Below are 14629 nucleotides of genomic sequence, written 5' to 3'. Positions count from 1 at the left end.
TGAGAAAGCTGAGCTTTGGGTAAGACACTGCACCGGCTGCAGTGATGCTCCAGTGAGCATTGGTGTGACCCTGTGTGCTGGGGACCTGGCTGCTGCCTCCCCCCAGCCAGCACCAGCTTTCCACCGTGCGCTGGGTTTTGCTAACAGACCTCCAGCACTTTGGCTGCCCCTGGGCAGACAGGTATGGCGGGGTGGTAGCGATGCCACTGCTCCCCCCTCTGCCCAGCACCTGCCCAGTGTGGGGGGCTGCACTGGGGACTGTGGCTGTGGAAAGGGGGTGAGCCTGTCCCCGTGACACCTGCCCACCCCCAGCTCCCTAAACCAGCCCTGGATCTGCTGGCACCTTACCTGCTGCTGCTCCTCCAGCTGTGCTGCCACATCTGTGCAGCTGCGGAGCCCCGGGGCAGGATCGGGGGTGGGTCGGATCCGGTGGGACTCCGGAGCCGCTGGGGCTACCGGGGGGAGCGCAGGGCAGTGCTGGGGGGGGGCGGGGAGAGTCCCCGAGGCATCACCGGGCGGTGTCGCCGCAGCGGGGCCGGGGGAGCCCCGGGGGGCAGGCGGGCACGGCGCGGGGGGGCAGCGGGAAGCGCCCCCCGAGGCAGGGGCGAGAGGGCGGGGGGAGCGGGGCGGGGGGAGAGAAGATCCACCCCCGTGTCCGTGCCCGTGTCCTCCCTCCTCTTCCTCCCTCCTTCTCCTCCTCCGCCGCCGCCGCCCGTCCTCCCGCCGCCCGTCCTCCCGCCGCGGCCAAGCCGGGCAGCGCGGGCGGGCCGGGGGCTGCGCTGCCGGAGTGGGGGGTCTGGGGGGGTCTGCTGGGCACTTGGGCTGGAAGTTGGCGGCGCGATGGGGAACGAGCGCTGGAAAACCATGGGAGGAGCCTCGCAACTTGAGGACGGGCAGCAGGAGAAATCGCAGGTACGGGGCGGGGGCCGGCGGGGGGAGCAGGGGGCAGCCCGGGGGTCCCACCGAAGCCTCGCCATGACCGACCTCCAGTGAGCTCTTCTCCCGGTGCAGCCCGGTTGGGTGAGCGCCCCCCCCTGTGAGGAGTCCCCCGGGCTTCCTCCACAATCGCCCCCATCAATTATTGAGTTTATTTATTTGCAGCCCGTGGCGGGGGTGCCCCTCTGCCAGGCAGCGGGTGATGCTCCGGGGCTGCTTCTGCTGAACGGCTGCACGTTTTAAACTGCTTAAATAACCCTGTACAGGGGATTTGGCATCTCTGCTCCTTGCTGCAGTCAGTGCCGTCCCTCCTGGTTCGGGGACTCCTTGCTGCCTGGTCCTCTCTTAACCTCCAGGAGCCTCCCAGGTTTTTGGGGGGAAGAGGCTGGCGTTGCGGTGGGGTGCGGTGAAGCGGTGGCAGAGCCTGCGGTGACAACACGGGGGATCCGGCACGTGCCAGAGCCTGTTTGCACAAGCCGCCGCACATGTGCCAGCTCCTCCAGCCCAGCGGGCAGGCAGCGGGCAGCTGCCTGGCCTCCAGCGTGGCTACGTGCCCAGGGCATGTGGTTGCCCTGCCTGCGCTCTGGGTGCAGGCAGGGTGGGAAGGAAAGGGGTGCGGAGCATGGGCAAGCGTGCCTGGGAAGAGCTGGGGGAAAGCAAGTCTCCGATAGAGGCTGTGAGTCCAGGGAAGGAGCGGAGAGCTGGCAGTGCCTGCCCCTTCCTCCACACTGCGGTGCTGGGTGAGGATGGGGGAAGCAGCTGTGAGATGCTCACCCCCAGGTCTGCCACTTCCCTGTCCCCCTGCCACCCGCAGCGATGCGGGAAAGGGACTTCTGCTTGACTTCTCCCTTCTGCGCACCCTGCTCTGAGCCTCTTCACCCCGGTCAGCCCATCCATGCCGAACGGCTCCCTCACCTCGCTGGAGAGGGGCAGCCCACCCCAAGCAGTACCGGAGGCCCCAAACCCCCCCAAGAGAGACACCTCACTCTGTTCTCCCCTTCCTGGCAGAGGCGTAGGGGGCTGGACAACGCAGGCTGAAGCCAGTGGTTCATGCAGGGGGTTGCAAAGGAGGCACAGAGTTTGCTGTGCAGACGATGCTGGGCTCCCAGCTCCCCTAAGCTCCAGTACAAACCCATCCCAGCTCACATAAGCTCCAGTACAAACCCATCCCAGCCCACCTGCATGCTCACCCATGGAGTGCCTGCCAGCCCTCTCCTCTCCCAGAGCTGCAAATCTCTCCGTGCTGTAGGAGCGGCAGCAGGCAGGCGTTGGATGACGGAGAAGAGCAGGTAACGGGAGCAGGATTCAGTTCATCTGCCTCCGTGCCTGCGGGGAGCGAGCAAAGTATGGCGTTAGGCTGCAGAAAGGCACAGGGAGCAGCAGGGTGCAGGGGGGTGGCTGGGGTACAGCCCCAGGGCGAGCAGGGACGGGGGCTGCAGCCCTGCGCAAATCTGAGCGGCGGCGGAGCTGGACAGGCTGGGAGGGGAGGGAGGGACAGGGGCAGCAGAGCAGCACAGGGCAAGCTGCTGGGATGCAAAATGTGCTGCTTTAGCTGCCCTGGAGGGAGCGATGGCTTGGGGTGGTGAGGGACTGGCACTTGCTGCCTTGGGGCTCCTTTGGAAATAGGTGGTCCCCAGCAGCTGAGCCTGGGCAATGCAAAGCATGGTGTCCACCTGCCTCAAAAGAGCAACCAGGGTCCTGGTTTGCACATGGCTGGGGGCTCAGCTCAAGGGGGGAGCACCCAGGGCTGCTCATGATCGCTGTGCACCATCCTGGAGTGCAGAGCTTGCTTGGCGAGCTGGCAGGAACAAAGGGCATGTCCCCCGTGAAGAGCATCTCCCAGAGCAGAGCTCAGACTCTCTCGCCACCATGCTCCATCCACGCTCCTGGGGGGCCAGCCCACCTCCGGCTCTGCTCCAGGGACAAGCCAGCCCCCATCCTTCCCTGTGTGCTCCCCTGGCTGGCTGGCTGAGGAAGCTGGGGGATGCTGGGCAGGGGATGACGGGCACTGGGGCAGCGGGGACCACAGCCCAAGGTGCAGGGCAGGTTTGCAAGTGAAGCTCCACTTATCCCAAGCACCTCCCAGCCTCATAGCTTCTCCTCTCCTTAGGAAGGGGTGATTTGGAGACATGGGGACCTCCAATGGATATCCCCACGGTGACATGAATAACCGGGGCAGCTGCCACATGGTTAGCAGAAATATGTCCCGTGGCTGCCTAAAAGCCTTGGCAAGAAGAACCAGCAGCCTGAGGCCACACAGTAGAGAGCAGAAAGCCCTAAAGCTGTGGCCATGGTGGGGCAGGAGCTTGTGGCAGTGTCGTTTTCATGGCCCTGCACCGGGAGCAGCGCTGCATGGTGCTGTGCTGGAGGGGCTTGGGGGGGGGGACCCAAACCCCAGTTTGGAGCATTGCTGATACCGCTGGCTGAACATTTGCCTCCTCTCCCCACTGCGTGTTGCCAGGTAACACAACCTGCCAGCAAAATGCCGTGGGACTCGTAAAGCTGCCACTGCTCAGGATCTGGTGGTCACAGTCAGAGGTAGTTGAGTGTGAAGGGGATCGACTCTTGGTTCCTGCCCTGATTCCAGGTCCTGGCAGGAGGGCAGCAATGCTGGGGCTCAAGGGCAGGAAAACAGTGAGATGCAGCTCCCGGGCTGAGCTGCAGGATTTTGGTGTGTTAAAGCCCGACTGGGACTTGTGTGGCTGCAGGAAACAGAGCATTGGCCACGCACAGTTCTGCTCCCCAAACCCTTAATGCTCAGACAGGTCCCTCAGTCGTTACAGCACATCCACATGTCCCAGCAGGCACGTTTCCAGCTGGAGATGTCAATGTGGTGGGGAGCAGCAGCGTGCGGGACGGGAGGGCACAGAGCTGGGCAGCTGAAGGTGCTGTGGTAGCCGGGACAGCCGCAGGGGCACAGTCCTTGCTCACCCTACAGATCCCAAACCACTTGCCGTTGGCCTCTGGTCAGCTGCCATTCCTCCTGTCACTTCTGTGCTTGCAGGGTGCTGAGGGGCCAGGTTGAGCCCAGGTCCTGGGTGTCCACGTGATGGTGTCAGCGATGGGGACATCTCCCACCTCTATCCACCAGCATCCTGCTGCTCCTGGGTGCTCCTCGTGCCTCTGAGCCAGGGCTGCGCATCTACAAATGTGGGGCAAACTCCTTGACCCTTGCCAAAAGCTCCCCTTATTGCCTTTGACATCTCCTTTCAATGCACACCGAGAGGCTGAGCCTGAGGCTGCCTTGTCACACAGATCCCGGTAGGATGGCTTCCCATTCAGCCCAGCACTGTTTGCATCTCCAGCCTTGCTCTGTTGGCTGGGGGAGAAACCCAGAGCATCCCCGCAGGGCTGGGGGTGGTGTCTGTGGCCCCCCAGTCCCTGCTCGGCCAGCGCTGCCGCATCTGGGGTCACCTTAATGCAAATGGTTGCAGGAGCATAAATGAAATGAAGGGTGCTTGAAGGAAGGTGTCACTCCAGATAGATGTGCACAGGAGGGGACAGGGCCTGGGAAATCTTTGCAGATGCAGCAATTTTCCCCTCGTTTCTGGGGAAAGTAGTCTTTGTCTCTCCGAATCTGCAGCTTTTCTGGCAGCCCTGCAATTCTTTGTGACAGCCGTGGCGGGGGTCAGGGGGAAATCGCAGCCTCTGTCCTGCAGGTGTAATGAGAAGAGGATGCGGTGGGGGGAACAGGGGCTGATGGAGCCAGGTGGCAGCTCATTCCCTCCACGCTGACGGCCTCGGTGCTTCATGCTTTGCAAGGAGAAAAGGCTCTTGGTGTGCACAGAGCAGCTCCCGTGGGCTGAGCTGACGGGTTCCTGCCATGGTGGAGCTGCTGGAGGTGCTTGAGGGGGTCAGAAACCTTTCCCACAGCGACTTGTCCTCACCAAGAGGCTCCGGAACAGGTCTGAGGGCTTTGGGAGCAGCTCTGCTCCCCTCCAGCAGACAGCAAGGGCTCAGCGGAATGGGTACACATGGTTCTCACACAGCTGGGAGATGCTCCCGCACAATGGTCAGGGTTGTGTGGTCCCAACATCAACCCGCAGCCTCTCCTTGCTGCTGGGGACAGCCCCTGCCTTCCCTTGCCTCCTTGCTTTCCCCATGGTCTCAGCTCCAGGGGACACTGACTCCAGTTTTCTCCCCATATTTGTGCCCAAGGCAGCAGGGACCCCCACACACACCCCCCAGGAGCCGGGGCTGCTCCAGCCGTGTATCATCACCTTAAATAAAACATGCCAGCAGGAGCAGGCAGCCGCCACGCATTCCCTCTCTTTATTATTTCATGCCTCCAGCTCCCAGGCGGGTTGAGCTGCTTTGCTCGCTGAGTGCTCACCCGTGGCCTCCACATCCACGGCAGAACCTCAGGGCTCCCCGAGGTCCCCGCATCCCCTCCTCTGCCACTACGCCTGTGTCCAACACCACCTCCCTTGTTGCTGGAACACCCCAGATCCTGGGAGGGTTTGAACCCACCTGTCGGATGAAGGGGAGCGGGATGGGTCCATCCAGATGGGTCCCAACGGTGTCCATCTCTCTGTCCGCAGAGGATGAGCTGCGGGTACATCCTGTGCACCGTCCTGCTCTCGGTGGCCGTTCTCCTGGCGGTGACAGTGACAGGGGCCATCCTCTTCATGAACCACTACCACACGCCCGTCACCGAGTCACCCCCCGTCATCAGCACCAACACGGAGGAAGCCAACGCGCTGGTCACCATCGAGAAAGCCGACAGCTCCCGCATCAACATCTTCATCGACCCCAACTGCCCCGATGCATCGGGCACCTTTAGGCACCTGGAGGGGCTGCAGACCTCCCTCCTGCATGCTGTCACCGACCACGATGCCGAGGCCAAGGCCACCAGGAGCCAGCAGAAGGCTCTGCTGGTCACCGTGGCAGATGAGGTGGCCAAACTGCTGACACACGCCGTGCAGCTGCGCACAGACTGTGAGGGGCTGAAGAAGGGGCACAGCGCCATGGGGCAGGAGCTCAGCACCCTGCAGGGAGAGCAGGGTAGGCTCATCCAGGTGAGACAGGGCTGAGGGTGATACATGGTGCTCCTTGGGACAGACTGCCCCTGTCCCCATGTCCCCAGGGTATGGCTGCTTGTAGCCCCTGCCCACAGCATCCAGGCGAGACCTCCAGCAGAAGCAGCTGAGGTTTAATGCAGGTCCTTGGGAACGGCAAGGTAGGAAACACAATTGCAGCTCCAGCTCATCGGTTACCTGCATCTCACCACCAAAGCACCCCAGTGCCAGTGAACTGGGTGTGCAGCCCCCCATGTTGTGGGTCTCCCAGCTCTGGGTCCAGTTTGCGGGCTCCGAGCAGAGCCAAGGACTAGCACAGTGCAGCAGTCACCCCCCTCTTATTTACAGTCACAAAAAGTTCCCAGCCGATGAACTGTGTTGAAATGCTTACCTGGGTACAAGAGCCAGGACACAGCTGGATGCTCAGCTCCGTGCCCGTCCCTCCTGGTGCTCATCCCGCTCTGGCTGGAGCTGTTCAATCCCTGCTCCTTCACTTTGCTCCCCGTCCTGCTGCTCTGCCGCAGCCACCCCACGTCACTTGCTTGGCCTGGGTCACCTCAGGGAATGGCAGAGAGCTGGCGGCTGTCTCAGGACACGGCTATTCCTGCCACCTCTGTGATCCTGTCCCCTTGCCCAGCGATGCTCTTTATTCCGTAGGGTGGCGGCACCAATGCACCCAGCTTCGGGGATTGCTCAGCCCTGGTGACAACAGGCACTATCTGGACCCTGACCGCTGACCAAAAAGCACCAGAGATGCCATATGGCATCTGCTGTGGCTTTTGTGTCCCCACTCGGTCCCCACCAGGTCATATCCTGCAAGGGAATGTTGCTGCCCACAGGCTTGGGGAGCTGTGGGAGCGGGCAGAGCATCCTTGCAGTGGGGTGGTCAAAGGGCTGGGGGGGTGTGTGGAAGAGGTTTAACCATTTTTAACCTTGTCCCCTCCATGTGTCCCCCAACCACAGCTGCTCTCGGAGAGCCAGACCAACATGGCTCGGCTGGTGAGCTCGGTCAGCGACGTCCTCGACACGCTGCAGAAGGAGCGCGGCAGCACCCGGCCCCGGCTCAAGGCCGACCTGCAGCGAGCCCCGGCCAGGGGAGCGCGGCCCCGGGGCTGCTCCAACGGTGAGGTGGTGTCCCCGTCGGTCCGCAGGAGAGGGATGTGTATGGGGCTGCTCTGCACAGGTCTTTACCTGAGAATAGGGGAAGGAGAAAACCACCTGAGATGGGGGAAACCAGCCTGGGGAAGGGATTTCATACAGCGGAGGGGCTGGGAAGGAGACTGGAGAGATGGGGCAGGGGGGAGATGGGAAGTTGTGTTCCACAAGGGGTGTTCCTCACCGTGCAGCCCCCAGTTGTCCACAAACCAGCCTGCAAAGCCAGCAGCAAAACCACTTTGCACCCCTGCAGACCCACCTGCTCCCCACACAGATGTACCTGGGGCAGAAGCAGACCAAGAAGCGACCATTTGGATACAGACGGCAGCGCTGCATGGGACTCGGAATAAAGTCACATTCATCATCATTTGGTTAAGATGAAGCTGAATAAGCCTGTCCCGGGGCCCTGAGCACGTGCCCACACTCTGCCTGCAGCTGCCTCTGAGCATCATCTCCCTCCTCCCCAGCTGGGTTCCAGCCTGTCCTTGTGACAGAGGGACACAGGGTCAGTCCCTACCAGCTGCTGGGGGGGTTCCCCATGGTGGCTGTGTCCCCCCAGGCACCGCTCGCCCTGAGAATCCGAGGAGAAAGGAGGGAAAGAGCAAGGCAGCTCTGAGCTGCTGACTAGAGCTGGCAGCAAGGTTGGGAGCCTGAAAGAAATGGCAAGACATTAAATTAGATCATTAATTAACCAGCTTTCTTCTCATCCCACCCCATCCCAATGCCACGCTGCAGGCTCCCGGCCCCGAGACTGCTTTGACATCTATGCGAGTGGACAGCAAGAGGATGGGATTTACTCCATCTTCCCCACGCACTATCCTGCCGGCTTCCAGGTCTATTGCGACATGACGACCGACGGGGGCGGCTGGACGGTGAGCTGGCGCCGTGCTGGGGGCCGCTGTGTGATGCCACCACTAGCCACTGGCTGTCCCTGTGCTGGGATGCTGGGGGTGGGAGATGTCACTGTCAGCATTTGGATGTGTCGTTAGGATGGGGGATAAATGCAAACAGGGCCTGGCTGGGCACAGGGTGCTCAGTTCCGTGGGGATGCGAGCAAATAGGCTTGTCCATGTCACCTGTGCTGGTGGCCCTGCCCTGGGGAGCTTGGCTGGAGCTGGAGGGGGGTTTCAGGTGGGGAGCTGATGCTATGGCTGGATTTGTCCTTGTTGGTGGTGCGGGTGCATGGCTGCAGTTGTGCCATGGGGTGAATGGGCTATGCTTTGTCCTGTCCTCACTATCCCCCTGAGATGGTGCTGGGGCTCAGGACAGACCCCAAACCCAGTGTAGTTTGCCTCATCTAACACAGGGATGCTTGGGGCGCTTTGGGTGCCGCACTGATTCACTCGCTCCCTGGACACCCTGTCTGATTCGCTTTGCTATGGTGGCTGCAAGAGCTTCGTAATTACAGTAATAATGGCAGGGAGCGGGGAGACACTGGCAGCCCCAAGTGTGGGGACATCCTTTGCTCCAGGAAAACCGTGGGTATGAACAGCCTCTACCCAGGAGGGCACCCCTTGGGGGTCCCCGAGGAGGGGACAGGGGTCACTGGGAGGGGTGGGCAGGTGGCTGCTCCGCTGAGGACACGCTGGGTGATCCAAGCAGCCAGCGCCCCTCCAGCTGGGTGCTCTAGGAAACAAATCCCCACGATCTGATTCTCCTAAGCAGCTTTGAGCAGTGCCAGGAGGGAGCTTAGCCCCCCTGCCCTCGGGGGGCTCATGAGCCTTCAGCCTCAGTCTGCCCAGAGCCCACCCTGGGCGGGAGCAACATGTCATGCATGGGTCAGTACCAGCAGCTCCAGCAGGGAAACTGAGGCACAGGGCAGCCCTAGGGACCCCAGCTCCTGGGGGGCTCACTGAGGGAAAAGGGAGGACCCTTTGTGCTCCCCAAGGTGGGAAAGGGCCTTGCAAACCCCAGGCACAGCCTCCCCCAGCCACGCTCCAGCACTGCCTGAAGAGCAGCCCAAGGTGATTAGCGACACACTCAGAGGCTTATTTAAAGCTGCTGCAGCTGGGGGGGCCCCAGCTGGGCTGGGTAGGGGGCGAAGAAAATGATTTTACACCCAGAAGCATCACAGGCTCCAGCAGCAGGGCTGGCACAGCTTTGCCCCCCCCTCGATTGGGGCAGAGGAGCCAAACCAGTTGCCAAATCCCAGCATTCTGGAGATGGGCACATCCAGAGCAGGGTCCAGGGTGCTTGCCCCAGGGTCCCATTTCTCAGGGCTGCTCTGCAGCACAGGCTCCCAAACCTACCTCCAGTCTCCCAGGGTGCAGGGGGTGTCTCAGCATCTCCTGTGGGGCTGGTGACACGGCGGGTTCCTTGGGGCACGGAGTCACCCCAGCTCCAGGTAACGTGCTGAGGAAGAGCCCGGGCTATTTCCTTCCCCTCCTCCTCCAGAGCGATTACTCCTGACATTTGGGCTTATTTGCATGTGGTGGGTGGGTGGAAGTGATGGCAGCAGCTGAATCCATTTTGACTCGGGAGCTTGGGAGCAGCAGAGCTGAGCCTGAGCCTGCACGGCCGGCTTGGAGACCTGGGGGAGTGGGACTGGGGGAAGAGCTGCCCCGATGCTCTCTTGGGGACAAACCCATCTGCGGTCACTTACTGGGTCCCCATGGTGTGATCTGCAGTGTCACCCTGTCCCCTGGCCAGCAGCAGGGTCCCAAGGGCAGCTGGCAGTGATTGCAGCTCTGGGGCTGTTGGATGCCTATTCTGTATAGTCTAAAAGCAGAAACCCAGCAGAGAGGGCAGCAGCATTGGTGTCCGTGTAGGGCAGGGCAACATGAAAACAAAGCAATGTGGGAGGGAAGCCCCCATCACACCCCCCAGTCCATTTTGTCCCTCTCTTGTCCTGCCCACCAGCAGCAGGGCCATGTTTACAGCTGGCTGGGGTGTGGGTCAGCACCCACCTGCATCAAGAGGAGCATCCGCATCCTGTGCTCAGCATCAGCTTTAATTGCAGGGACCCCAGGGCTGGGCTGAGCCTCACGGCAGCGCCAGGCTGCAGCCGTGTAATTGCCCAGCCTGACACTGATTCCCCTTTTGACACTCACCTTCGGCACTTTATTAAAGTAATAATGGGGTGACGGAGGGCAGGAGAGGCTTGGCATCCCAGGAGGCCTGAAAATGTTGTTTCATGTGCTGTTGTCTTGGAAAGTCTTTGCAAACCCTCTGCGCTGCTCCCGGTGCCCTGAGCCTCCATCACTGCCCGGCCGGGGCAAAGCCCCCGGGATCAGCATCTTGGCTCTGTGAGCAACAGAACTGCAGCAGCTCCGGCGGCGTCAGCGTCATTTTCCATGTACAGCACGTATTGGGAAATGGTGGGAAAGCCGAAGGATGAGGAAGAAAAAGCTGTGCCGGCAGGACAAGGGCTGTGGGGATGTTAAGTGACAGCTGCCAACTTTATGGGCACCTGGATGCTCACAGGGGTGGCTTCACCCAGCCTGCTTGTCATCCACCCTGGGGGGTTTGAACAGACACCAATGCATTTATACACAGGCTGGGATAAGCCAAAGGCAGCGGATGGCACAAGCTGAGGGAAATGCATGCTGTTTCCAAAAGATGTGATTTATGTATTGTCACTAATGGGGACGAGATGCTTCTGCTGGCAGGGGCAGGCAGGAGCAGCCGGGTCCCTGGGACGGGCAGCGCTGCCGCTGTGGTGTTCACAGGGGATCCCAGGGGACTGGCTCTTCCTGGAGATCAGCTCTGAATTTGTCTTCTCCATGGCTGAACCTAGAGGTGCTCTCCTGGCTGTGATGAGGGCTCAGAGAACACCGTGGGGCCAAAAACCTGCGCAGGAGCTCGAGTGCTGCAGTGGCAGAGAAGCAATGGCCGAGCGTCTGCCAGGCTGCGGCTCTAGGGGCTGGCATCAGGCTGACACTCCTGATTTTCTCTGGTTTTAACCCATTTTTCTTGGTTGGTGCCTTTGCAGGCGTCTGTCCCTGCCCCATGAGCTCAGCACGACCGGGGAAGATAAATATTTCAGCCTTGCCTTTAAAGAAGGGAAGGAAATCCTTTTTGCTTAAGAGGGGGCGATGCATATTTGATGAGGATGAAAAGAGCAGTGAGGCAGGGCTGGGAGCACGGCAGCGAGCCTGCGGGTCACTGGTGCACCCAGCATCCCAATGCACCCATCATCCCAATACACCCAGCATCCCAATGCACCCAGCATCCCAATGCACCCAGCATCCCAGTACATCCAGCATCCCAGTACACCCAGCATCCCAGTGTGGGGCAAGGAGGAGGCTCCCACATCCCCATCAGCACATAGGAGAACTGGGTACATGCCTGAAGCACAAGAAGGGACTGTGCATGAGAGATGATGAGGATTGAGCAGGAGACCCAGGAGTACACAAGACTCACAGCACCCCTAGCCCTCCTGACCCAGTTTCAATCCCCTTGGGGCTGAGCCTGGGGGGCAATGGGGCACCACGGCTCCTCCAGCACCAGGGTGATCGCCGAGCCGTGCTGAGGCTCAGCCGATGCAGACGTGCCCCACACGCTTCCCTGGACACCGCTCAGGCAATTGGCCTATTTACAACCGTGGGTAAAAGCCGATTAAGACAGAGCATCAGTGCCGCCTTCCTCGCGCGGCAGCGCTGGAGCTGACATTGGCCGGGTAAAATCAGCTTCGGGCCCCTGTCCAGCCGTGCCATCCCCCCCGTCCTAGCAAGTCTGAAGAAAGCCCCTTTAAACGGGCTTAGCCGCAGCTTCTCAAGTGCTCAACGCGGGGATAAAAATTAAGGCTCTAATTCTAGAAGGTAAGTACAGCAGGATAAGAGCCCTGCCGTGCCGAGGAGCGCGCCGGAGCCTTCACCGCCCCGAAAATGCCCATTTGGTGAAGGGCAAAATGGCATGAAGTTCAAGAGCTGGGTCTCCTCCACAGGCTGGGATGAAACCCAACATAGATAGACAGGACAGGTAGGGCAGCAGGATGGGGGGACATTCCCAGAGTGGAGCAAAGGACAGTGGCTTCCCGGCCAGCGCAGGGGCTTGATGGTGATGCCTGAGCCTGGGATGCTGGAATTGGGATGAATGGGCTTGGGGGCACAGCCCAGCCCCAAGGACAGGGTGCTCTGGCCCCTTGGCATGGGGTAGCTGTTCCAAAATCACCGAGCGCCCCATCGCCCCCAACCTCGGCCACAGGAGCGTGGTGCTCGGTGACAATTGAGCAGGCTGGCTCAGCCAAGTTTAATGCAATTAATCCAGGGCTGGAGGCTTAATTAAGTTCAAATGGTCAGACGCAGAATAGCATTTTCTGGATCACTGTCAATAAATCAAACCCAAAAGTGTGGATAAAAGGCGATGAAACACAGAGGGCGTGACATGGCAATGAGCAGATGGGAGAGGGTAAAGGGAAAGGCTCTGAGGAGAAAAGCCACACTGGATCTGGCCAGGACATGGGGACCCTGCAAGAGTCGGGGTGCTTGGTGCCCCTCAGTTAATTGCTCTTGGAGACTAACGAGGCTGCCATGGGAGTGATGCCCGGGAGAGCACAGTTCTACACAGCACTGAGCATCCCACTGTTTGCAGGATGGCTTGGACTGACCTGGGCAGCACGAGCTGTGGTGACAGAGCTCAAGTCACACTGTCTGTCTGTCTGTCCATACCACATGCGATGGCAGAGCCCCAGCCATTTCAATCGGAGTGCGGGTTGCCCACCCCTCCCAGGGCACCAGCTGCCTTCTTACAAGAATACGCTGTGGTTTTCCCCAAGTTTTGCTCCTGTTTCCAGGTGGAGGATCCAGTGAAGCATTTTATCTGAACCCACTCACTTGTCCCTGGGAGCTCGCGGATAATGATCCAGCATTTCCCCGGGGACCTGCTCACCAGTGTCCTCATGTAATTACTGAGTTTAAAGGGTTTAATTGCCACCTGCATTTAATAAGGCGGCAGCAGGGAGGGATGGGGAGCAAGGGGACTGCTCAGGATGCTCGAGGCAGCCCCACGACTGATGCCCCTCATGTCTCCCCAGGTGTTCCAGCGGCGGGAGGACGGCTCCGTCAACTTTTTCCGTGGCTGGGAAGCTTACCGGGACGGCTTCGGGAAGCTGACGGGGGAGCACTGGTTAGGTGTGTGGGGCTGGCTGCTCCTGGGCAAGATGGGAAAACCCAGGGTGGGGTGAGGGAGCTCCAGGGACACCGCGACCCCCTTGGCCAGCACTCACACCTGGCAGTGATAGCCCTGGCTGTGCAGGGAAGCAATGGGGCTGTTTGCCCGTGAGCTGAGCAGATGCCCTTGGCCGTGCAGCAACAGCAGAGTGAGGGCTGGAGAGTGGGAACCGCTCCCCATCCCACCCCGCACCCCTCCCCAGGGCCCCCCAGCCACCCTGTCCCAGCCGGGGCCCCCGCACTCACCCGTCCCTCCGCCGCAGGGCTGAAGCGGATCCATGTGCTGACAGTTCAGGGCAGCTATGAGCTCCGCATCGACCTGGAGGACTTTGACAACGGAACTGCCTTTGCCCACTATGGCAGCTTCGGCGTGGGGCTCTTCTCCGTTGACCCCGAGGAGGACGGGTACCCCATCTCCATCGCTGACTACTCGGGGACAGCAGGTAGCACAGCAGGATGGGGGGACATCCATGGTCCTTTGGGGCAGGGGGACCCACAATCATCAAACCCTCTTGCTGGGGCATCAACCATCTCCTCTGGCGCTGGTACAGTACCAGCTGCATCCCTGCAACCAGCAGGAGATGGGCTGCGGTTGGGTGTTTGCAGGGTGGGTGACCCCAAGTGCCATGTAAATCACCAAATGAACCTCATTGGGGTGCCCAGGGCGTGGAACACAGCCCGAGGGCAGGATGTGGGACAGCAAGGGCCCATCATGGCTCTTTTTCCCCCTACCGTGGCAGGCGACTCTTTCCTGAAGCACAATGGGATGAAGTTCACTACCAAGGACTTGGACAACGACCACTCAGAGAACAACTGCGCGGCATTCTACCACGGCGCCTGGTGGTACCGCAACTGCCACACCTCCAACCTCAACGGGCAGTACCTCAAGGGCCACCACAGCTCCTACGCCGACGGCATCGAGTGGTCCTCCTGGACCGGCTGGCAGTACTCGCTCAAGTTCACCGAGATGAAGATCCGGCCTGTCCGGGAGGAGAATTAGCTGGATGGCATGAGCCCCCCGCAGTGCCCAGCCCCTTGTCCTTCCCAACCGCCCCACAGCCCCATTGCCCCAGCTGCCGTCCTCCCCAAGGGCCGACCTATCTTCCAGGGGTCCCTGGGGAGCACCTGCTCCCAGGCAGGGTGGCTTTAGCTCCTGGCCACCCACAGACATCACCAGACTTATGTTTCCTACTTCCATGGCTCCCCTGCAGCCAAAACGGGTCTCCTGGCTGGAACGTGACCCACAGCCGGTGCTTGGGGCTGCGGCAGAGAGGGCAGTGGGATTTGGGGAGCTCAGTAGGGTGGGGTGAGGAAGGGGAGGATGCAGCAGGCTGGGCACCTCCATCATCTCCGCTTCAGGCACAGGTACCTGGCAGTGGCCCAGCTGAGCTGGTGAGGGACCGGGGGACA

General features: G+C 60.8%; 1 protein-coding gene across 1 annotated transcript; it reads left to right on the top strand.

The window, feature by feature from the left end:
- Positions 1–840: 840 nt before the first annotated feature.
- On the top strand, positions 841–14219 carry FIBCD1 (fibrinogen C domain containing 1; the record flags this gene model as incomplete). The annotated part of the gene is made up of 7 exons (XM_080355886.1): positions 841–912; positions 5478–5954; positions 6918–7077; positions 7845–7981; positions 13084–13180; positions 13483–13662; positions 13960–14219. The coding sequence occupies 7 exons, from the start codon at positions 841–843 to the stop codon at positions 14217–14219; spliced, it is 1383 nt and encodes a 460-aa protein (XP_080212012.1).
- Positions 14220–14629: the final 410 nt, after the last annotated feature.

This window comes from Nesoenas mayeri (assembly GCF_963082525.1).
Source record: "Nesoenas mayeri genome assembly, chromosome: 18".
Taxonomy (NCBI): domain Eukaryota; kingdom Metazoa; phylum Chordata; class Aves; order Columbiformes; family Columbidae; genus Nesoenas; species Nesoenas mayeri.
This window is presented reverse-complemented; position numbering and strand designations above follow the sequence as displayed.